Source organism: Mus pahari, chromosome 17 (genome assembly GCF_900095145.1).
Source record: "Mus pahari chromosome 17, PAHARI_EIJ_v1.1, whole genome shotgun sequence".
Lineage (NCBI taxonomy): Eukaryota > Metazoa > Chordata > Mammalia > Rodentia > Muridae > Mus > Mus pahari.
Window position 1 is genome coordinate 48,630,721 of NC_034606.1, and position 21,098 is coordinate 48,651,818.

Genomic DNA, 21,098 nt, shown 5'->3' on the forward strand with positions numbered 1-21,098 from the left:
ATGGCCTCTCATCCCCACTCCAGAACAAGTAGGTAACACAGAGAATGCTATTTCTCAAGGCCACCAGGTAGGACCAAGTCTCAGACCCTGTGACCCCCAAAGCCCCCTTGGGTTGGTGGTATAGACAGGACAGGTCAGAGCTCTTCTCCAGCTTGGAATTGGGACTCTCACTAGGAAGCCAAACTGCCTTAGGGAGCTCAGAGGTCTTTCTTTTCCTTCTCATTTTTCAAAGCACACGTGGTGACATGTTGGGTCTGCCTGCAACCTTGGAGGAACACAGCTGCCTCACCAGCCCAGGCCTGTGCCTCTAGGGCCCCAAAGAGAAAAGACCAGGTGAAAAGAAGGCATATTTTATTGCAATATAAAAGGGCAGATGCCAGCAGCTTTCCAGGGGCAGGACCACCACAAGTGTCTACCCTGACCTTGATGGTGGCTGGACCCAACACGGATGGGGGCAGGCTCCTTAACAGGTGGCCTACTGCCCAGAGATGAGCAGGAAGAACCATGTCCAGTCATGCTAAGACAGGGTCACTTCTACCTTCACAAGGACAACTGCCACCACAGTGTCCCACCCCAACAGGAAGACAGTCTGGAAGCATCTCCCGCCTACTCTAACCACACCCACTTCCTAGAGGGCAGGATCCCTGTGCCTAGCAGTTACAGAAACAATGGTGGCTGACTTCAAATTCCAGCAACAAAACTAGAAACTTGATGTTACATTGTCTTTCTGTAGGTTCAAAGAAAAACAACCCCAAAACCTTAACACCGTGACTCTGAACCTTGGCGAGAGGCAGCCTGATTCTCACATGAAGTTCTCCCCAGAGCCATCTTAGCAGCTCTGGCATTTCCAGTCACCCCTGCCTGGACTCTGTCATGAAATGTCACAGCCCTAGAGCACCCTAGCACCCTGTCTACCACAAGAGCACAGTGGGACTTGGTGAGGTGCCAGCATGCAGAGACCATGGGACTCTGCACAGCCCAGCTTCCCAGAAGGGAAACACCCAGGGCAGGCATGGCTGCGAAGTCTGCTGGTGAAGGCTCTGGTGGAGGATGCCGAGGCATAAGGCCGGGTTGGCAAATGTTTCCCCGTGGCTGTTCTGGGGCCCGTGGGTGCAACACAGGGTTCCCGTACCCTGCTTACAGCAGCCATGGGGCAGGAGGGCAGAGATTCTGAGAGAGTACTCCCTGGCCCTGGTGGATACGGGGTCCCCAAACACTTCCCCCGTGGAACCCTGTTTCTGCAGAACATCTCTTGGTCTGCGAACTTTCTGGATGCCAGGAGAAAAGCCCTTGGCTGAGCTGCAGACTCTTCAGAGAGGAGAGGGCGTTAAGAGGTACGCAGAGGGCTGGGTCGGAGCCCAGCCCTTGGGCCACCACTCACTGTCCAGCTCTGCCACACATGGACCTGATATCCCACATATGAAGCGGGACACGGCTCGGGAGGGCTGAGCCTAACTTATGCCAAGGCTCTGGCTGGGGAAGGAAGGAGGGAAGAGAGGGAGGGAGGGAGGGAGAAGCCTGGGACTGCAGAGGCAGTTCCCAGAGGCTGGAGCTCAGGCAGAACTCTGGGCACCTAGATGATGCGGGTGACGTGGCAGTTGTCGGTCTCGTCCAGAAACAAAGTGCTGAAGACATCGTTGAAGAATGAGGGGTGGTACCTGCAGGCTCGCTCGCAGTCGGGGTTGAAGTTCACCTCCAGGATCTGGGGCTGCATCACCCGCTTTCCTGATGACGAAACAAGAGTTGGGAAGGCTCTGTGGTAGCAGGGCTGGGGCACACATCTGTCTTGGGAGGACAGGCTGGGACTGTGATGGGTACTGGCTTAGGCCTTAATTCCCAGTGTGTGTGCACAGGGTGTGATCTAGAACGAACATTCCCTGGCTTGAGACCTGCTCCCAAAGAAAGGCTGAAGCTACCCCTACCCCTGGGGCTATGAGGGGGACACTGTTTCAGGCTTCGATGGCCAGTTTGGTCAGAGGGAGTGGCATTTAGGGCTGGCAGGGTGGTTCCAGCTCTCTTATCCCGTGAGTTCTCGTGGCCCCAGTCGGCTGCCTTTCCCCCTGAACTGATGCAGGTATTTCCTTTAGGGATCAGGCCAGGATACCCAACCTGCACCACCTCGCTAATTATCCAGTGAAATGATAGCCGTGGGCTAGAGAGACGGTTCAGTAGTTAAGAGCACTTGCTGTCTTTGCAGAGGGCTTGGATTGAGTTCCTAGAACCCATGAGGCAGCTTACAACCATTCCTAACTCCAGTTCTAGGGGGTCCTGTGCCCTTTACGCACACACATACTGAACTCTCAAATACATAAAACAACCAAACCACACCAAACCAAACTATGCCACATCAAAACCCTGCCGCAGCCAGGGCTGTCCCAGGTGCTGCTGGTGTGGGCCCAGGTGGCCCGGGTGGGCGGTTCTGGTGTGGAGATGTCCCCTTACCATCTGGGTGGCTGTCCCAGTTGAGCATGAGGTCAATGGCATACATGGCCCGGGATGAAGGGTAGTCACAGAGACCCATGGGTGGTGGTTTGGCACATGCCACTTGGAACAGCTCCGTGAAGGCCTTGAAGATCTCAGCCTAGGGACAAGAAATGCTCTGTCACACGGTGTTCTCGACCCTGACTTTGGGACTAACAAGGCCCACTATCCTTGCCTGAACCTGGTCTTGAAGATGGACCAGGTCATCACTCCTACATCCTTTGTCTCTAGGCGTGGCCGATGGGCATGTCAGCCTGTCCTCACCCTCCTGGAGTCCACTTCTGCTTTGTATTAAGGAAGGAGCCCAGTGCTTCAAGCATTCTAGGCAAACATCTGTCACTGAGCCATGCCCAGTGCAGAACTCTAACCTCCAGCAAATCTGCCAATTTCCTGTCCTAGGACCAGCATCCTCCCTGCCCTGGCACCAATGGGATTGGATTCCTGGAGTTGTTGGAGCCTACAACAACTGCTCTGAGGCTACCTTAGGATACTACAAATTTCTTCCCTTCCTCTTAGGAATATTCTAAAGAGCCCCCAGAACTGCCACACACAGGTCCAGAGTGCATGGTAGTCCAGCCATCTCTACCTGTCTCAGCAGGAAGATGACCCCAGCCCTGCCTATAAAGGAAGGGTGTGGCTTTCACAGTCCCAACCTAGCAGAGCCCAAGACTCACCTGGACATCACTCCAGGGAAACTCTGGGTACTGCTTCTCAAACTGAGGGATGAATTCATTATAGTGCACCTGCAATAGATGAGAGCCGGTTACCGTGGCAACAACTGCCTCTAGAATAAAGCAGGACATTAATCCCATAGCACAGGATTCGGTCCAGCTCTGGCCCTCAGGGTATTCAGGAGGATAGGAGACCAAAATTAGGCTCTAGGCAGGCAGACTCAACATTCCAGGCCTCAGTTTTCCCTTCTACGAAAAGAGTAGCGCTCCCCGCTCAGCCTATTGACTGTTGGGCTGCTGCAAGGCTCAAGCTGGGAACTTAAGGTCCAGGACTTAGGAGGTTGTCAGGCACGGCCACCATGCCTAGCTCAGCATAGCCCACTGGCAGCAGAGCCCAGACCCACTCTGTAGGGGACCTCACAGGTACCCCAGGACAAGATCCCTGGACCAAGAATTTACCAAAACATCTGAATAAGGAAGCTGAGATTTCTCCCAGAGAACGATAAGCCGGCACAGGCCCCTGCAGAGGTCCCGTGTGCACGTCCCATGGGACACGAGTTCCTGCACCAAGGGGCTTCTCAGGTAACACAATCACCAGGCAGAAGAAAAGAACTCAGCGTCCTTGGGCTGCCCTCCAACTATGCCAGGGGCCTCGATGGGTAGTCTGGGCCCTGGCTTTTAATCCAATCAAAAGTAAGAGGGACAAGAAGCAACAGGGCCACTTGACCCCACGGGGAATCTGAGCCAGCACAGCCACTCTGCTGTCATAGATCCTTTCACAAACCTTCTTAGAAGATGCTTGAGCAGGGCACAGAGAGGCACCTCAAAGAGCCGTTAGCCATGGGACACAGGTTGCTATGAGGTCCACCAGCCTCTGCACTCAGTATCCACACGCGAGGCTGAGGCGGGAGAGCTGAAAGTTCAAGGCTAGCCTGGGCCACATGAGCCCATGTCTCAAAAATATCAAAAAAAAAAAAAAAAAAAAAAACAAAACTGAAAATAAATTAAAAAAAAAAAAGAACTAGGGTGTGCCCACAGAGGGGGGGAAAATCACACATTTTAGGAATGTGTGGGGGGAGTGGGAGAGAGCATGGGGCTCTCCTGGTCTCATGTCAGACAGAGTTAGGGGTTATGGGCTTACACTCCTTAGCCAAGACTTTGATGTAACAAATCTAACACCCTAGCTACCCTTTCCAACCCATGCCCAGGGTTAGGACCTGGTGCTTGCACCCCACTGTGCCAGATGCACTGCTGGCCTGATGTCAGCCTTGTTGCCTTTAGCCCCGGCACGCAGATCTCATTGTACCCCCTGTGTCAGTGCCCCCTAAAGAGACCTCACCCCACACACTCATCTTGGGGCCAAGGAGCCCAGCCTCTCCATCGTCAACACTGGGAACTCCTTAGCACCTTGGGGACTACACTTCCTGTGAGGATACAAAAGCCAACAGTGACAGCCAGAACCTTGCTCTTGGGCCCCACCAGGCCCTACCTGCTTCAGCACCACATCCGGGTCATAGTTCATGACGGTGAAATGCTTCTCATAGTCGTCTAGGTCATCGAGGGCGTAGGGCCTGAGAGACAAGAGGAGAGACAAGCATGGGCTCCCAAGCCCTATGGAGAGCAGCCACGCATTGCTGGGGCTGGGGTACACTGCTCCCCTTGTCTGTAGACTGGGAAAGCCCCTCAGCCTGAGTTGGGAGTCAAGGCAAGTGATGCGCTATGGAGATACTATGTAAACCACAGTACGTCATTATGATTCTTTGCTGATATACATATACAGGAGTGTCACATTCACTACAGCAATAGTGTAACTGAACACTTGAGAAGTCAAGGGCTCTGTGATGTGGTGGGGGATGCCCTACAGGGAAGGAGGGGCTGCCCTGTCCAGCCCCCGGCACGCAGCCCCCACCTGACCCACTCACCGATTGGAGAAGCGTAGCCAGAACACATCGTACGCAAACAACCTCAGCGGCCTCACTGAACGCAGCAGCACGATGTAGCGGATGTCAAACTTGACGTTCCCCACGTCTTCTCGGAGGAACAAGACGGGACTTTCGATGTACTTGGATACAACCTGGAGGACAGATGGGGACTTGCCAGCAGCTCCCAGCTCACCCGGCAGGACGGAGCACCCGGGAGCTCCCACACGCTGACCGAGACCTATGATGGCTTCACCTGTGTCTGCAAAAGGACTCCACATGCGATGCCACCTCGGCCAGCTATGGCTGTTCCCTCCTTCCCCTGCACTTCAGACTCTAGCTAGGCCAGGGCAGATTCTTTATGGTCACCCTGATTTTGTACTTTAAAAAGATTTATTTATGTGTAAGAGTGCTTGTCCTCGTTCACAGGTACGCAGAGGCCACAAGAGAGTGTCACAGACAGCTATGAGCCGCCATGTGGATGCTGAGAACAGAGCCTGGGTTCCGCATCCCACAGAGCTTCAGCATTTGAAGCTTACACACACACACACACACACACACACACACACACACACACACACACACGCGCGTGTGTGTGTGTGTAAGCCAGAGCCGCCTTTGAGTGCCATTCCTTAGGCGCTGTCCACGGAGTTTTCTTAAAGCCAGGGTCTCTCACTGGCCTGGAGTGTGACAAATAGGCTAGACTGGCCATGCTTGGCTCCTGTCACCCCCTTTACGTGGGGATGGGACTGAAGTCCGGTTCTCACGCTTGCAAAGCGAGCACTTTCTTTCCCACTGAGCTCTCCTGGGCCCTAGTTTTCAGGTTTTAAGAGGATGGATTCTCAGCAACAGTTCCACCCACTCCCTCCTGCTGTCTCAAGTCCCCAACCATGACTGACGGCCCTCAAAGTTCACTTCCTTCAGCTTGTGCCATGATTGTCCCTGCACTGTAGCCATGGCTGAGGAGAACCTAGTGTCCTCACAGCTCCTCAGCCACAGGAGGTCCCGTCTCTGTAGGATCACTTCCACAGACCCGGGGGTTCCACGGGCGGTGAGTCATGTGCTGTGTGCTATGACTTGGTCTCCACAAGCTGAGTGACCCCGCGTCACAGCTGACTCTCCTTGGTGTCTCTGCCTGTATCTGGAGCACCGGGGTTGGGGAGCCGTGTGCCTACCTTGGGGGTGCTCTCTCGGTGCCGAATGATACTGTGGAGGTTGTTGGTGACGTGAGTGTCCAGGCTGCGGGCCAGGTTCCAGGGCTTGCAGATCCAGTGGTTGTCTTCACCCCTACGGGAAGACAGTTGAGCCATACCTGCCTTTCAGACAATGTGTCCCAAGGATCTAGAGGTAGACTGGCCAGCCCGTGTCTTTGGGTTAGGAGTGTAATGGAACCTAAGGAAGGTTACAGCGTGGAACTAGGTGGTAGGTGCTCATCTAAGGAGCAGGCTGGGCATGGGCTAAGGATGGGGACAGAGCTGCAGCACTATAATGGGACTGACCAGCAGTATCGTTCCCCCTGCCTGATGCCTAGAGGACTTACCGCCTCTCCCGGTGCTGGAAATAGCTGACAAACTGGGGCAGCTCAGTGCGCAGGTTGAAGGTTCGGGGTAGCCAGGGGGGACCTTCAGGACCCCCAGCCCGGCGAGCGATGGAGGCCAGACAGTCCTTAACAGTCAGCAGGTTCTCACAGGGGAATTGGTTGAGTAGCACCTGTGGGCTCTCTTGGCTGAGTTTCCTATGGGTGGAGACAGGTCAGCTTAGCATCCCGGGTAGCGGGGCAGCCATCAGAGGCACTGGGTACAGGGCTGCCAGGTACCTACATGTAGTCCTTGAAGTGTGAGAAGTGGAAGAAGATGTCGGCGTCAGCCTCGCTCTCAGTGAAGGTGAAGCGAGGGTGGGTGAGGTGGCCAAGCACCTGCCGCACGTCGCAGTGGACTCTGTGGAGAGACTGGAGTGAGCAGTGGCCCAACTGCGGGCAGGTGCCTCTGCTCACCCCTCTCCTGTGTCTGCAAGCCCCAAGGAATACTTGGTGTTGGCAGTCTGTGTCTAGACCCGTATCCTCTGTCCGGCTGTAGGAAGACACTCGTATTCCCAGGTCCCCATAGGAGATGGGACCACAGAGCTTGCCTCACATCTGCCGGCAGGATGGTAGGATGGCTTAGATGTTCAGTAGGTGCTGGTTTCTCATATGAGAACGGATGGGTAGGAGTCAGGCAAGCATAGGGAAAGCTTAGTATCTGGGACTCCGCTTGGCTTGGGCTACACACACTCCACTCTGAACAACAAACAATGAGGCAAATTTCTCCTCCTCGTAATGACACCAAACTTGAACAGTTTTTATTCAAAACTGCATCCTGGAGGAGGGTCAATCTGGTCTGAGCTGGCTTAGGGTGCAAGGGCAATAAGCCATACCTGTCCCCAAGAGGACTTTTAGGGAGAATCCTTCCTTTATTTACCGTCTTACGCTCATGCATAATTGGCAACAAGGTCAGATGCATTATGGGAACAGACGTGCGCAGTGAGTGAAGGGCTGAGAAATCTAAGTCTCTTAGTAAAAACAGAGAAGCCAGGCGTAGTGGTGCCCGCCTTCATCCCAGCAGTAGGGAGGCAGAGGCAGGTGTGTCTCTAACACAAGGCCAGCCTGGTCTATGGAGCCAGTTCCCGAATAGCCAGGGCTACAGAGGGAAACCCTGTCTCAAACAACACCATCATCAACAAGACCACCCAAGTTATACCCCAAGGAGCTAACTTTCTCTTGAACCTAGTACAAGGAAACCCCAAACAGTAACTGGGGCGCACACCTCTCCAGTCTGTGGCCATTCCTTTCCAATCTCTACTGACTCTTTCTTTTCAGTAAGTTTCCCTGCTTCTCTACGCTCTGTGTGAACTTTCTTTCTTACATTCATTTATATGTATGTGCGCGTGTGCGCACAGAGGTCAGAAGACGACTTGCGGGAGGCAGCCGGTTCTCTCCCTCCATCATGCAGGTCCTAGGAACCGAGTTTAGGTTGTCAGGCATGGCGGCAGGCGCCTTTACTGGCCGAGCCGTCCCGCTGGCCCTTTTATTTCATTCTCCAATAAGAGGCTTAACATCTGGAAACACCGCAAACATTGCCATCAGGCCGACACCAGCAACCTCCCAATCCTGCTTGATCTCACTGTGTGAGGAGAGCTAGTGCCCCACCTCCCCCAGGGGCTCTCCTGAATCTGCAGGGCTCCTGTGACCTGGGACAGGTCTTAGGTCATACCTCAAAGCCAGCACAGAAATGAGGACAGGGCCTAGAGGTGGCTGTACTTCTGAGGTTATTAAGTGGGAGGCAAAGAGGTCTCAGGGCATAAAGGTGAGGAAGGTGGCAGTTTGGGAGGATGCATCGGTGTGAGGGCTCAAAGGGAGGCCCAGCCTGCTGGGATGGGGCTGGCAACCTGCCCGAGTCTAGATTGAGTGTGAACCAGGGCTGCAACCAGGACTTACTGGACCCCTAACTAGTCCGTTCCAGAAGGAATAGAGGTGTGTGTGGGAATGGGGTTTGCAGTCAGATCTGTGTCTCAGGACACACTCTTTGCTTGGCTAGGGCTCTGGCTTCAGGCAAGAGGACCACCCTGTAGGGAGGTGGACCCCAGGACCTGGTGGACCTGGACGGAGTGGAGCACATGGCCCAATTCTAGCTGTACCAAGTTTGAGTAGCCATAGGTATGGCACCTGGGGGCCTGCAGGAAGGGCTCCTAGAAAGACAGAAGCCCTGCTCAGCACCCGGTAGGTGTGGCTTTGTACTCAGGCCCCTCAGCATGGAGGTAGAGCCGTGCCTTTTCCCCATCATTGCCTACACCCTCAGACTCTTTGGATTGGCTTTCCTGGCAATATAGACGCCCTTTTCCTTTATTGAGATAGGGTTTCACCCTGTAGCCCAGGATGGCTGAGAACGTGTGGTAACCTTTCTGCCTCCGTCTCTCATGTTGAGATGACAGGAATGCCACGGAGCCTGGCTGTTTTTAATTTTCCAGGGCAAGTTTAACAGCCGCCTCCTGTAGGCAGTCTGGCCTGCTTTCTCACACTCCTCTGTGATTCCAAGTGCTCTGGTACCAATGCCAGCACGGCTAGGTTCCAAGCCTCCAGGACGCAGACACTGACCAGGGGCCCAGAAAGGTCTTGTTCTGGGTCCTGGGAATGGCAGTCATAGAAGACAAGTCTCAGTGACAGCAGAGAGAGAACAGGGCTATGTACCTGAAGACGTGGCCCTGGGGACGTGCCACTGGGCTAATGGTGAGCGGCAGTTTCTCCTTGTTCTCCTCCAAAATGGCCTAGAATCGGAGAGAGGCAGAAACAGACCTCAATGAAGGAAGCCAACGATTGTGAGCTTCTCCAGGTGATCATCTCCACCCTGTGTGCCAGGCCCCACCCTTCACATCCTTGCCTCTCTTGGAGGCAGCCCAGGGCTACCTGACCTGATGCTCTGGACTCAGGCCTCTCAAATCCCCAAGAATCCAGGCTGGGCAAAGAACAAGACACACGTTGTTCTCATTCTTCCAGACACAGGTGGCAAGGGGTGCCAAACCTGTGCTGGGAGGAGCCGCTCGGTCTGAAGGGAGCCCCCGAGGGCTGTTCCTGGCCTGAGCTGGTTAACAGTTTAAAACATGTCCACAGACTCTGACACTCCCTTGAAAGGCAGAGCGTGGTTCATCCCAGGACCCAAGGAGCTATTTCTAAATGAGCAGCAGAGAGGAAGCAAGATCTGAGTCCAGATCACAGGCTCGAATAAAAGCCAGCTGCCGTGTCTCGGGGACACTCAGAAGCCCACAGAGAGGCACCTGTGTGGAAACGCTGAGCCCTCTCCCCCGAGTGCTACATACGAACACCTCGGCTTCAGGAAGGCTCTGACTCCTCAGCTTTGGGGGAAGTCTGTGAGCCCAGGAAACCCTGAACCAGAAACACTTGCTGAGCACTGTCTCCAGTTCCTGTCCCTCCAAAACTGTGGGAGGCAATAAATATTTACTGTCCTAAGCAGCTGGAGCAGTTTCTCACCTGCACAGGTCACCCCAAGGCCAGATCACAGCCTGGATCCATGATCCTGTGCCAACAGGTTTCAAGTGAGGATTGTCTGTCTCCTGTTGTCACTCGCAGAGCATCCACTACCACCCACGTCAGCGTGTCTAACCCATCTACAACCTTCCACAACGCAGTGGGCATCAGGAGTCTGCATGCCAGGGCAGACTCAAACACAGGAGGATGAGGTTTGCAGCCTCTGTGGAGTCACTGTAGACCCTTGGTTTTGATCTCTACTTCTTTACACCCCCAATGTGCTCACCGTCAACACAACTGTGAATACAGAACAGCCCATCTATGAGGTGCCAGGCGCAGGCTCCTGTGTGTACAGACTTGAAGGGGCCTGGTTTCATTCCCTCCCCTTAAAGACTTATATTTATGTGTCCTGTGTTTACCTGCACGTGCATTTGGAAACATGGGTGCAATGCCCACAGAGGCCAGAAAGGGTGCTGGACACCATGAACTTGAGTTATTGATAGTTGTGAACCACCTGACCCAGGTGCTGGGAACCAAACACAGATCTTCTGCGGCTGCAGTCAATGATTGTACCACTACGTAATCTCTCTAGATGTTAGAGGCTGCCCTCCTGATTTGGTGTTGGGCCTTTGTATGAACTCATCACAGCCAGGCACTTCGGAGTGAATCTGTAGGGTCCTGACCTACAGGCTTCGGGGTGATAGTGAGGACCCCCTGACGGCCTGCTGTGCTGTACAATGTGCAATCCGGTCGGCCCTCAGAGCCTCAGGCTCTATTACTTCAGAGTCAACCAACAGTAGTAGATCACAAGTGTTTTGAGGAGGGGAAAGAGTCCTCTGTAGGGAATGTGTGCTTGTCACTGTCCCCAAACCACATGACTGTCTACAGCACGCCTCCACTGAACGGAGAATTACAGATTATCCAGGGAAGACGAGGGATACTGATGCAGTGCTGACAGTTTTACGTGAGAAACCTCAGTACCCACAGATTTTAGTATCCATTCAGTCTTACGACCCATCCCCATAGAGACCGAGGAAAATTAGTGTCTTCTTGTCCCCTCTGAGGGAGAACCATTAGAAGGGGCAGAGTAGTGCATACAGCCAGATCTAGCTGCACAGACCTCTTCTTCCCAAACCCAGACCACCTGGGATCTAGACCAAGACAGACAGCCACACTGTGTGGCCACAGGAGCGGTGCACAGTAAGCCTCTCCAGCCCAGAGCAGATAGCCTGGAGCCTGGGATTCAGCTGACACTTAACACTTGGTAAATGCATAGAGAACATTCCAGAAACCACCAAACACTAGGCCCAAGGTTGCAGGCGCAGGGCCACACCTGGTAGTACTTGGCAGGAGGCTCAGGCGTAGAGAAGCTGAGGTCCAGCATGTCGGCGGGGGCCCAGGGCAGCAGCATGCATTTCCGGATCAGAGGGTCTGCCTCTCCGTAGGCAAAGTCCCGGGTCACCTCCTCTGCGCCAAGACACGCATGCCCATCAGTGGGGGTGATGGAAGGCCCTCCCACGGCCCATCCTCTGGGGTATGCAAGGCACCCGACTTACCGCCTGTGTCTAGGTCCCTTAGGGGCCACAGCAGCGTGTACGCCACCTGCTGAGGCATGTAGAAGAAAGGAGCAGTGGCGAAGCTGGGCATGTCTGAGTGCTGGATCCTTGAGCCAAACTCATCCATGATGTACCACACTGGCACCTTCTCTTCGGCTGTCTGTGGGAAGAATACAGCCATCCTCAGCCACATGTCCATCTACCTGCTGTGTCTCCCACATGTGTGCCCAACAACCGCTGCTCATCTCTGCCCACTTCTGAGCTTGGAGGTTCCCCCAATCCTAATAACCAACCCCGGGCCTGTGGAAGTAAGGCGCTAGGTGGCGTAACTACAGGATGCTGAGGTAGAGAGGCCAAAGGAACAAGCATGGCTCTCCCCAAATGAGAGTGGCCAGGGGCACGGGTCTAGGGGGAAGGAGCTTAGACGCTTGGCAGGGGGGCTGGCGAAGGCCTGAGGGTGAATCAAAGCAGTCTGCTCTCCTCTCTCAAGGGTGGCGAGAACCACAGAGGGCAACATGTTTGGAAGGGGCAGCTGAGTCACTGGTGCCCGGGATTAGAGGTCCGAGGGGGGCCGTGTCCCATAAGTATAAAGGCAGAGTAGGTAACTTGCTCCCCAGCCTTGGTTGGTTGGTGCCAGGTACCAAGATAAGGTCTTGTGTGTAGCCCTGGCTGGCTTAAAATTAGCTAGAGACTAGGTTAGCCTTGAACTCAGAGATCCCCCAGCCTCTTCCTCCTGAGTGCTGAGGTTAAAGGGGTGACTTCCGTGACTGGTTATAACTTTATTGTTTTGATTGGTATTTTTATTATTTTGGTTTTTCAAGACAAGGTTTCTCTATGTAGCAGCCTTAGCTGTCCTGGAACTCGCTTTGTAGAACAGGCTGGTCCCACACTCAAAGATCCACCTACCTGTCTCTACCTGTCAAATGCTGGGATTAAAGGGGTATGCCACCACACTAGCTGGTGTTATTGTTGGTAATATCCTTTTTTTTTTTTTTTTTAAAAAAGACAGTCTCTGTGTAGCCTTGGCTGTCCTGGAACTTACTTTGTAGACCAGGCTGGCCTCGAACTCAGAAATTCACCTGCCTCTGCCTCCCAAGTGCTGGGATTAAAGGCGTGCGCCACCACGCCCAGCTGGTAACATACTTCTGATAAAGGCACAGGGACCAAGTGGGCTTCTACCAGCACTGAGAGAAAGTAAGTCTACTCACCCCATGGGCCAGCTGATAGGTCTGGTTGAATTTCCACATCTCCTCCAGCACTAGGGCCACAACCTCTGGGCTGGGCACTTCCCCATGGAACTCGATGCCCATGAGGTTGGCCATCCGGTGGAGGAGTCCAGGTACCTGCTGCAGCTGTTTGCGAGCATGCTCCACACGGCACGTCCAGGCATGATCGATGAGGAAGATGCTGCAGACACAAGCTACACATGAGCCACTGCCAGCGGTTCTCAACTTCCTAACACTGTGGTGGCCCTTTAATACAGTCCCTCTCGTGTGGTGACCACAACCATAAAACTGTTTGTTACTACTTCATACCTGTAATTTTGCTACTGTTATGAACTGTGATGTAAATATCTGTGTTTTCTGATAGTCTTAGGTGACCCCTGTGAAAGGATAGTTCAACCCCCTCCCCCTGCCCCAAAGGGGTCGAGATCCAGGTTGGGAACCACTGCACTAAGCAGTCAGGGCAAGAACAGAAAGGGGAGCCAGGCGTGGTGGCGCACGCCTTTAATCCCAGCACTCAGGAGGCAGAGGCAGGCGGATTTCTGAGTTCGAGGCCAGCCTGGTCTACAGAGTGAGTTCCAGGACAGCCAGGGCTACACAGAGAAACCCTGCCTCAAAAAACAAAAAAACAAAAACTGAAAGGGGGGAAAGGAGCGGAGGGAAGAGAACACACAGGATCTGGCACAATCCCCCTGAGACTTGCTCTCCCCAGCACCTCAGTTATGGAGCCCCAGCCCAAGGCCACTACTTTGCCCCCCACTCAGTGTGGCTCTAAGCTCTAGAGCAGGACAATGGGAGTTCCCACTACCCACCCCCAGACGGACATGAGCATCACGTGGAACAAATGTGGTCATCCTGACTGCCAGTACAGGGTGAAGGCTCCTGCTGCCACTCTGCCACTGCAGACTTAGCAGTGACAGGCATTATTCACCACTCGAAGGCTCTACAGACTGGCAGCACCTGTGACACCAGCAGGCAAGTGACAGAACCATGACACAACACACGCAGTCATGCACATGTACCGCAGGACCTAAAAGCACCAAGAACTTCCTATGAGAGAGGCCGGGCCTGACCTTTTTTTTTTTTTTTTTTTTTAAAGATTTATTTATTTATTATATCTAAGTACACTGTAGCTGTCTTCAGACACTCCAGAAGAGGGCATCGGATCTCATTACAGATGGTTGTGAGCCACCATGTGGTTGCTGGGATCTGAACTTAAGACCTTTGTAAGTGCAGTCAGTGCTCTTAATCACTGAGCCATCTCTTCAGCCCCCAGGGCCCGTCCTTCTACTCCTGGCCCCAGCAAGCTTTGCCGAATTAGGGGGATCCATACACAGAGGTGTCCAGTGGACAAGGCAGCTCCTTTCCTGAGCACATAGCCCCTTGACCTCATCCGTCAAGGTCAAGTTCAGGAATTTATCACTATGCTCTTACTTTCCTTGTCTGTTTGCATATCCTGAAAGAAAGGCACGTTTATTCCTGCACAAGGCAGCTTGTGACCATGAAGTATGACAATACTCATACGCAGGTAGGTGTGGGGTAAAGAAGACTGAGAACTCCCAGGGCCTGGCAAATGTGAGTATCTCAGAGGGACAAAGTCCCTAGGGCAGAAGGGACTGAAAAGGACACCTGTGCTCTGTGAGGGTCAGCGCTGTCACCTGAGAGATGGGCCTCTGGGTATGGCTGTGAGGGACTGTCTGGATTGATTATGTTAACTGATGTGGGAAGACACATCTTGGTTGTAGAGGACCCATTCCCTGGTCAGGGGATCCCGGACTGTGTCAAGTGCAGAAAACCAGCTGAGTACCAACAAGGCACTCACTGTTCGGTTTCCAGATTGCAGATAAAACAGAAAGGACCACTTCCGATTCCTGCTACTGGATCCTCCCCGTGCCCACCCCTACCTGTCACAAAGATTGCTTCAAGCTCTTGCTGGGGGACCCTCCTGCACCCAGCCCACCCTTCATGATGGGCTGTATCTTACCCCGTGAGCTAGAATAAGCCCTGCCTCCCTTAGCTGACGGGCTGGTGTAGTTTAATCACAGAAAAGGTTCCTAAGATAAGTTCTATCCAGTTTGTTTGTGGGTGCATCCCCAGCCACTCCGTAGAGCGCTGAGGACAGCATGGAACTCAGTGGGGCTCAACCTCCTGGGGCAGTGCCTGAGTCACTTCTAGGTAAATGTGAGCGCCAGGCAGGGGTGCCGCGCCAGGCAGGGATGCCGCGCCAGGCAGGGGTGCCGTGCTGACCTCAGTTGGGGTGATCCCTCCAGCTCCCTCGGTCTGGTGAAGGGGAAGACAGAAGCTTCAAATCAGGCATGCCAGGGAAACTCAAGACATTCCTTCCTTAGGCTTCAACAAGGCCTCTTACAGAGAGAGCCCACCCAGGTCCCTGGGAGATGGGAAGGGCTGAGTCTCTGGTAACTGGTTCTGGCCTGCTCTAGGTCTCAGGTCGTTCTGCTTCCTGGGAACCTTTCCCAGGACTGAGTCAGCGCAGTTCAGGGACAGGGGACAAAGGGCCTCAGCAAAACCAGGCTCTGTTAGGTCTGGCTGGGTTCAGCAGCCATATCCTCAGCCTACTGACCTCATGCAAGTCCTTCCTCCCCTGGGTTTGCTCGCCCTTAGCAAAACCAGGAGCTATAGCACTGTGAAGTCACAGGGATGCGCTCTTGTGGGGCATCACGTTCAATTCCCGGTCCCGATGAGTCTGTCAACAGCTTAGGTTAGAAACGGCCCCAAAGCCTGTGGGGACACCACTGGCCACACGTGTCACAGGGCAACAGGGTCTAGGTGAAACCTCTCTAAAAACCCATGCCCAGACCCCGATCCTACCTGTTGGGGTCGTCAGCCCGGATGCCGCTCTCACTGGTCACAATGACCTTGTAGCACAGCTCGCCCCCAGGATTGGGCTGCTTCCTTTGAGTCTCCCTGGCGGCCTCGTCCTCAGCCTCCTCCACCTCCTCCACTTGCATTATCCCAAACATCTCCCCGGCGTCGAAAACCTTGAGCCAAAGCACAGCGAATCAGGGGTGTGGATAGGAATCTGCACTCCAGAGCCCTTCCCCTCCAAGGAGCAAGTCCTAGTTACTAAACAGCATCTTAGCAACCGAACTAACTGAAGAACTGAGGCCGCGCGTGCGCTAGGCACATCCTGGGGTCACTCGTAATCTATGCCAGGTCTCCTGGGCCACCGTTCTCAGGACATCACATGTTGGCAAAGGCAGAAGGTATCCTTGGGAGAATCATGTCTACATCCCGTGCTTTACAAGGGAAATGAGGCCCAAAGGTAGAGGGTGGCATTGGAGGTGGCCTTGGGCTCAGGATGGTAGTTGGTCCGGGGTGGGGGTAGCACACCCTGACTTCCTTTTCACTAGAGCTATCCCAGGACAGCTGACACTAGGACAGCTGAGGCAACCCTCAGGGCAGACTGGGAACTGTAAGATGTGGGCTTGGATCTCCCAGGCCAGGAATGATTGGGAGTCAAGGACAGCCTGAGAAGCAACAAGTCTTTCTCTTCTCCCACGGGCTCTCCCAGTTTTCATCCCGTAGGGACCCCAGGCCTGTCATGAGCCAGGAAAAGGGGGGAGTGTGTGTGGGGGGGAAAATCTCTGGAATCTAAGGCCCACTGGTGAGGTTTGAGTCTTGACTTTGCTACATCTTATATAGGTAGCAAAGTCATGACTCAAACCCTCTGTGACTCGGTTTCACCATCTGTACTACAGGAAGGTCTGGGGTTGCTGGGACATTTAACCAATACAAAGTCAGGCATAGAATGGGGCTTGGGCTATGGTAAAGGCTCTTCCAAGCCAGGCTCCAGTATCACACATTTTGAGACTCAGTCCCTTCACCGGCTCTGCAGGACATCTGCGGGAATCAGATGACACGGGACTAAACAGGCGAGTTCTCCCTGAGACCTCTCCCACCCTGGGGCAGCGACAACCCCTACCTACTCAGGCACAGGCAAAGCTTTTTGTGAGGCCAGAGGAAACAGGCTCTTCAGGGGGCTTCCAGCTCAGCAAGGAACTAGACCTGGCTCCCCCGGGAGGGAGCACTCTCTGGGAGGGAGCACTCAGAGGGAAAGATTCAGGCTTGCGGTTCTGGGGTGTGGAGGGAAATAGCCACTGGTGGCAAGGAAAGCAAGGCACAGGGGAGGGTGGCATGGTGAGAGGCTCACGGGGTAAAGGCAACGGCCCTGGCCCCAAGCTCGATGACCTCAGTTTGGTCCCAGGTTTCCCAAGGTGGAGTGAGAGAACCAACTCTTTTTTTTTTTTTTTAAGATTTTATTTATTTATTTATATGTAAGTACATTGTAGCTGTCTTCAGACACTCCAGAAGAGGGAGTCAGATCTCGTTAAGGATGGTTGTGAGCCACCATGTGGTTGCTGGGATTTGAACTCTGCACCTTTGGAAGAGCAGTCGGGAGCTCTTACCCGCTGAGCCATCTCACCAGCCCGAGAACCAACTCTTGAAAGTTGTCCTCTGATCTCCACATATGCATAAACTCATGCACGCACGCACGCATGCACTCGATAATTCTATGAAAAAAAAAATGTGTGTGGCGAGCAGGGAGGTTACCACACTCCAGGGTGGAGGCTGGCAGCCCAAACAGAAGATAAGGGAAAGCTGGTGCTCGGGGAAAGCTCTTACATAGACAGAAGGAGTGCAGAGTCTCAGCCAAGTTCTTTCTTGATCCCTGAAGCAGCCCTGGGTGAGTGGAGGCTTGCCCTCATTTAAAACGAAGCGAAGGGGGCTGGAACCCACAACTCTGGTATTGCCCGTCTTCCACACCCCCAGCCTTTCACCCCAGGTCTTCTGAAGTCTGGCTTGGTTGTCCCTCTGCTCTGGCATGGAGGGACCAACCCCCAACCTGTCAAGCTGTAAACCCCTAGGGAGGTAACCCCTAGGGAGGTTCCTGAAAGTGGGAGGGAGGGTGAAAACACCCCCAGTCTTTTCTGTGGAACAGACTGAGGTAAGGAACCAGAGCCGATGGCCTGCCTGGTGGGGGAGGGTGGCTCTCAGCAGGCAGGAACACAGTCCTGCTTGAGCATTCCCTCTGGGCCTGGTGGCAGGTCTCACTGTGGTGACTCAGCTTTGTCTGGAATGGCTCAGGAGGGCCTGGGGGAGGGGGGAAACAATGGGTGTCCCTGACTAGGCCAGACCCGGTGAGAAGGGACAGGACACTGCTAGAGTGCAGTCGCCTATAATTATCTCCTGCACCCCCTCAGGGAGCCAGGTGCTGGTGTTTCTCTATGCCTGCTTTCCCAATCGGACTTGGCTTAGGTGGGGAGTCACCTGACCAAGGGAGAGTGCCCCTGAGTGGGATCCCAGGGCATTCCAGAAACAAACAAACACACACCCAGCCTTGCAGCATCTTGGGTAACCTCTTATCATCACTAATAAATGGGGGTCCAGTTCTATCTCAGCAATGGCCTGGGATCAAGGCAAGTCTGCAGAAACTGGCAGCTCGGAGGAGGGCCCACCACGTGAGCAGAGAACCCAGTGAAAGGAAGTAACCCAGGTGCCACTGACAGATGAGGCTCGACCAATGATGTGGTAATGTCTGATCATCAGACTGAAGTAGAGAAATCATTTAATACTCCACCTACCAAACTGGTCACTACAGCTGCTTGCCCTAGGGCTGACTGGGAGTTATAACCTCAGGGTATTGCCCAGGACCATCAACACTGTAACACCAGCACAAGGATGGCTCCTCTGCATTTACTGTCCCACAGGGCTAAAGATGGAGGCGCCTCCCAACCTAGTTCTTGGCCTCTCCCAGTCACCTGAAGGCTTAGTGGGTTTCAGATAGGAGGTGGTGTCCTAAGGGAAGCCAAGCTCTTGCTTCGCAAAAGACCCTCATGCCCAGTCTAGCAGCTTCTGTCTTCAGCATCCAAACCCAGCTCTCCGACGGAAGAAGCCGGACGACACCCCGTGGAAGCCTAGCTCAGGTGAAAGATGGAGCCATTCTCTCAAAATATGGGGAAGACCTTCTAAACCCTCTCTTAGCGTCTTTTCCATGTCTCACTCAGGGCCTCCCTTCTCTTTAGTCTACAAAGGGAGACCTGCCGCTACTCACGCCGTGGGAAGCAACTCCACAGAGTTTTACGGACTAAGCAGAGCTGCACAGAGCTGGCTGAAATGATGCTGGTGTAGCCTGAATCTAACAGGAGCTCCTGCATCCGCCGGAGCCTCAGTTCCCTCATCCGTAAGGGGAGTTGCGAGTTCTACTCCTTACTTCTCAGCCGAGGCGTTGGGATGCCGCGAGCCAAGCGCATGCCAGTTTGCAGGTCCCAGCGTATCCTCGGCGGGCCCAGACCCTGAAGGATGGCGGCACAGGCGCATCTCTTGCACACCCTGCTCCTGAGCTTATAAGTGGCTCCCCTTCAGAGCTGCTGAGCTGTGCTCCCCACTCGACCGCTTAGCCTGCCCGCAGCCCGTGCCGTCCCGTACCTCGTGCTCCAGCTTGTGCAGAAGGCGGCCCCATAGTCGCTCCGGGACTCCCGAGGCGCGCAGCGTGGGGCCGTGCAGCGACACGAACTCGTCCAGCAGTCGCGCGTTCAGCCTCTCGGCGCGGCCCGGACTGCCAGGCTGCGGCCCGGACTGGATCTCCATAGTGCTCGGAGGAACACGGCGCCGCCCACCGCAGGATTTAAGCGGACGGCGCGCACGCGCCTGCGTCCTGGGTTGCGAGGTTCCAAGTGTGCGCACGCGCGCTGGGGGCGTGTCATCTCCATTCATCTCAGGACTGCCGCGAGGGATTCTGGGAATGCTGCTTAGAGCGTCCCAGGGAGTCACAACCGTTGAAGTCGTCCTCAAGGAGACGGTGAAGCTGAGATGGGGAGGGGGTCGGGAAGAGGCAGAAGGTGCTCCCCCTTGCGCTGGTTACAATCTTGTTTCGCTTGAATGTTTTTGTTTTTGTTTTTAAATTTTAGTTTAAAAAATTTATTTTTTATTTTATGTGTGTGAGTGCTTTTATTTTACGTGTATGAGTGTGTATGTAAGTGCATAGCTCATGGAGGTTAGAAGAGGGCGTCAGGTCCCTTGGAACTGGAATGACACATGGGGTGCTGGGATCCGAACCCGGGTCTTCCGCAAGAGCAGTTAACTACTAAGCCATTTTCCCAGCCTTGTTTTATGTTGTTTTGGTGTGTGTTTGTGTGTGTCACAATGCAGTTGTGGAAAGCAAAGAACGAAACATTGTAGAGTCTGTTCTCTTTCCACTTTTATGTGGATCTCAGGGCAAGTCATCAAGATTATATGGCCAGCCGGGCGTGGTGGTGCATGCCTTTAATCCCAGCACTCGGGAGGCAGAGGCAGGCAGATTTCTGAGTTCAAGGCCAGCCTGGTCTACAAAGTGAGTTCCAGGACAGCCAGGACTACACAGAGAAACCCTGTCTCGAAAAAAAAAAAAAAAAAAAAAGATTACATGGCCAATGCTTTACCACTGAGCCATTTCCCAGGACTTGGTTATCATCATCATTTTGCCACAGGGTCTCATTCAGCACAGACTAATCTGACCAAGAAACTCACTTTGTTTCGGAGGCTGGCCTTGAACCCTTAATTTTCCTGCCTCCACCTGCCAAGCATTGGGAGACACCAGCGTGTGGGGATCCTAGTTTTGTATCTCAAAGGCGGACAGACCCTTCTAGGGGTTGGAGGAGCCTTCTCAGTCCTTGGAATGCCTCGTTGAATTCAGAGGTTGTGATAACTTGGTGTGCCATCAAAAGGGTTATTCCATAAATGTAGAGATCAGCTTGCCTCTGCCTCCCAAGTGTTGGGGTTAGAGGCATGAGTTACCACCCCCAACTGCTCAGTTCTGGGGCTTTCTGGCTTCCGGTCTAGCCAGGAAAAGGGAGCCCTGAGTTCAGAGAAAGACTCTGTCTCAAGAAATTAAGCAGAGAAAGGCAGATGAGGATACCCAATATCTTCTTTTAGCCTCCACTTGCACATGGGCACACCCCCTACCTGTATGCATAGACTCTTATACCCACAAGCCCTCAACAATCAATCAATGACTGAATAGATTGTTTCATCATATAATTTGCTAGATGGAGATGAGATAGATGGTAGTTTAATTTTTTTTTTTTTTTTTTTTTTTTTTTTGGTTTTTCGAGACAGGGTCATTCACAGAGTATATAAATTGTCATTTACAGGGCTACAGATACACTTTGTAGACCAGGCCGGCCTCGAACTCAGAAATCCACCTGCCTCTGCCTCCCGAGTGCTGGGATTAA

General features: G+C 53.6%; 1 protein-coding gene across 1 annotated transcript; it reads right to left on the reverse strand.

Annotated features, from left to right (window-relative positions):
• Nucleotides 1-515: 515 nt before the first annotated feature.
• Nucleotides 516-19,518, reverse strand: Ttll12 (tubulin tyrosine ligase like 12). Its single transcript, XM_021216428.2, has 14 exons — nucleotides 19,315-19,518; nucleotides 15,697-15,866; nucleotides 12,853-13,051; nucleotides 11,645-11,804; nucleotides 11,422-11,555; nucleotides 9,294-9,370; nucleotides 6,892-7,008; nucleotides 6,612-6,806; nucleotides 6,247-6,358; nucleotides 5,075-5,226; nucleotides 4,642-4,723; nucleotides 3,156-3,224; nucleotides 2,443-2,581; nucleotides 516-1,725 (listed from the first exon to the last, which is right to left on the reverse strand). The coding sequence occupies exons 1-14, from the start codon at nucleotides 19,474-19,476 to the stop codon at nucleotides 1,574-1,576; spliced, it is 1,920 nt and encodes a 639-aa protein (XP_021072087.1). The 5' UTR covers nucleotides 19,477-19,518; the 3' UTR covers nucleotides 516-1,573.
• Nucleotides 19,519-21,098: the final 1,580 nt, after the last annotated feature.

Excerpts from the sequence above, each read along its gene's own strand:
- Ttll12 (XM_021216428.2), bottom strand. The coding sequence starts at position 19,476 with ATGGAGATCCAGTCCGGGCCGCAGCCTGGCAGTCCGGGCCGCGCCGAG. Across the intron at positions 2,582-3,155 it reads TTCCCTGGAGTGATGTCCAG|GCTGAGATCTTCAAGGCCTT; the intron begins GTGAGTCTTGGG and ends TCTTGTCCCTAG. Across the intron at positions 1,726-2,442 it reads CTGGGACAGCCACCCAGATG|GAAAGCGGGTGATGCAGCCC; the intron begins GTAAGGGGACAT and ends TTTCGTCATCAG.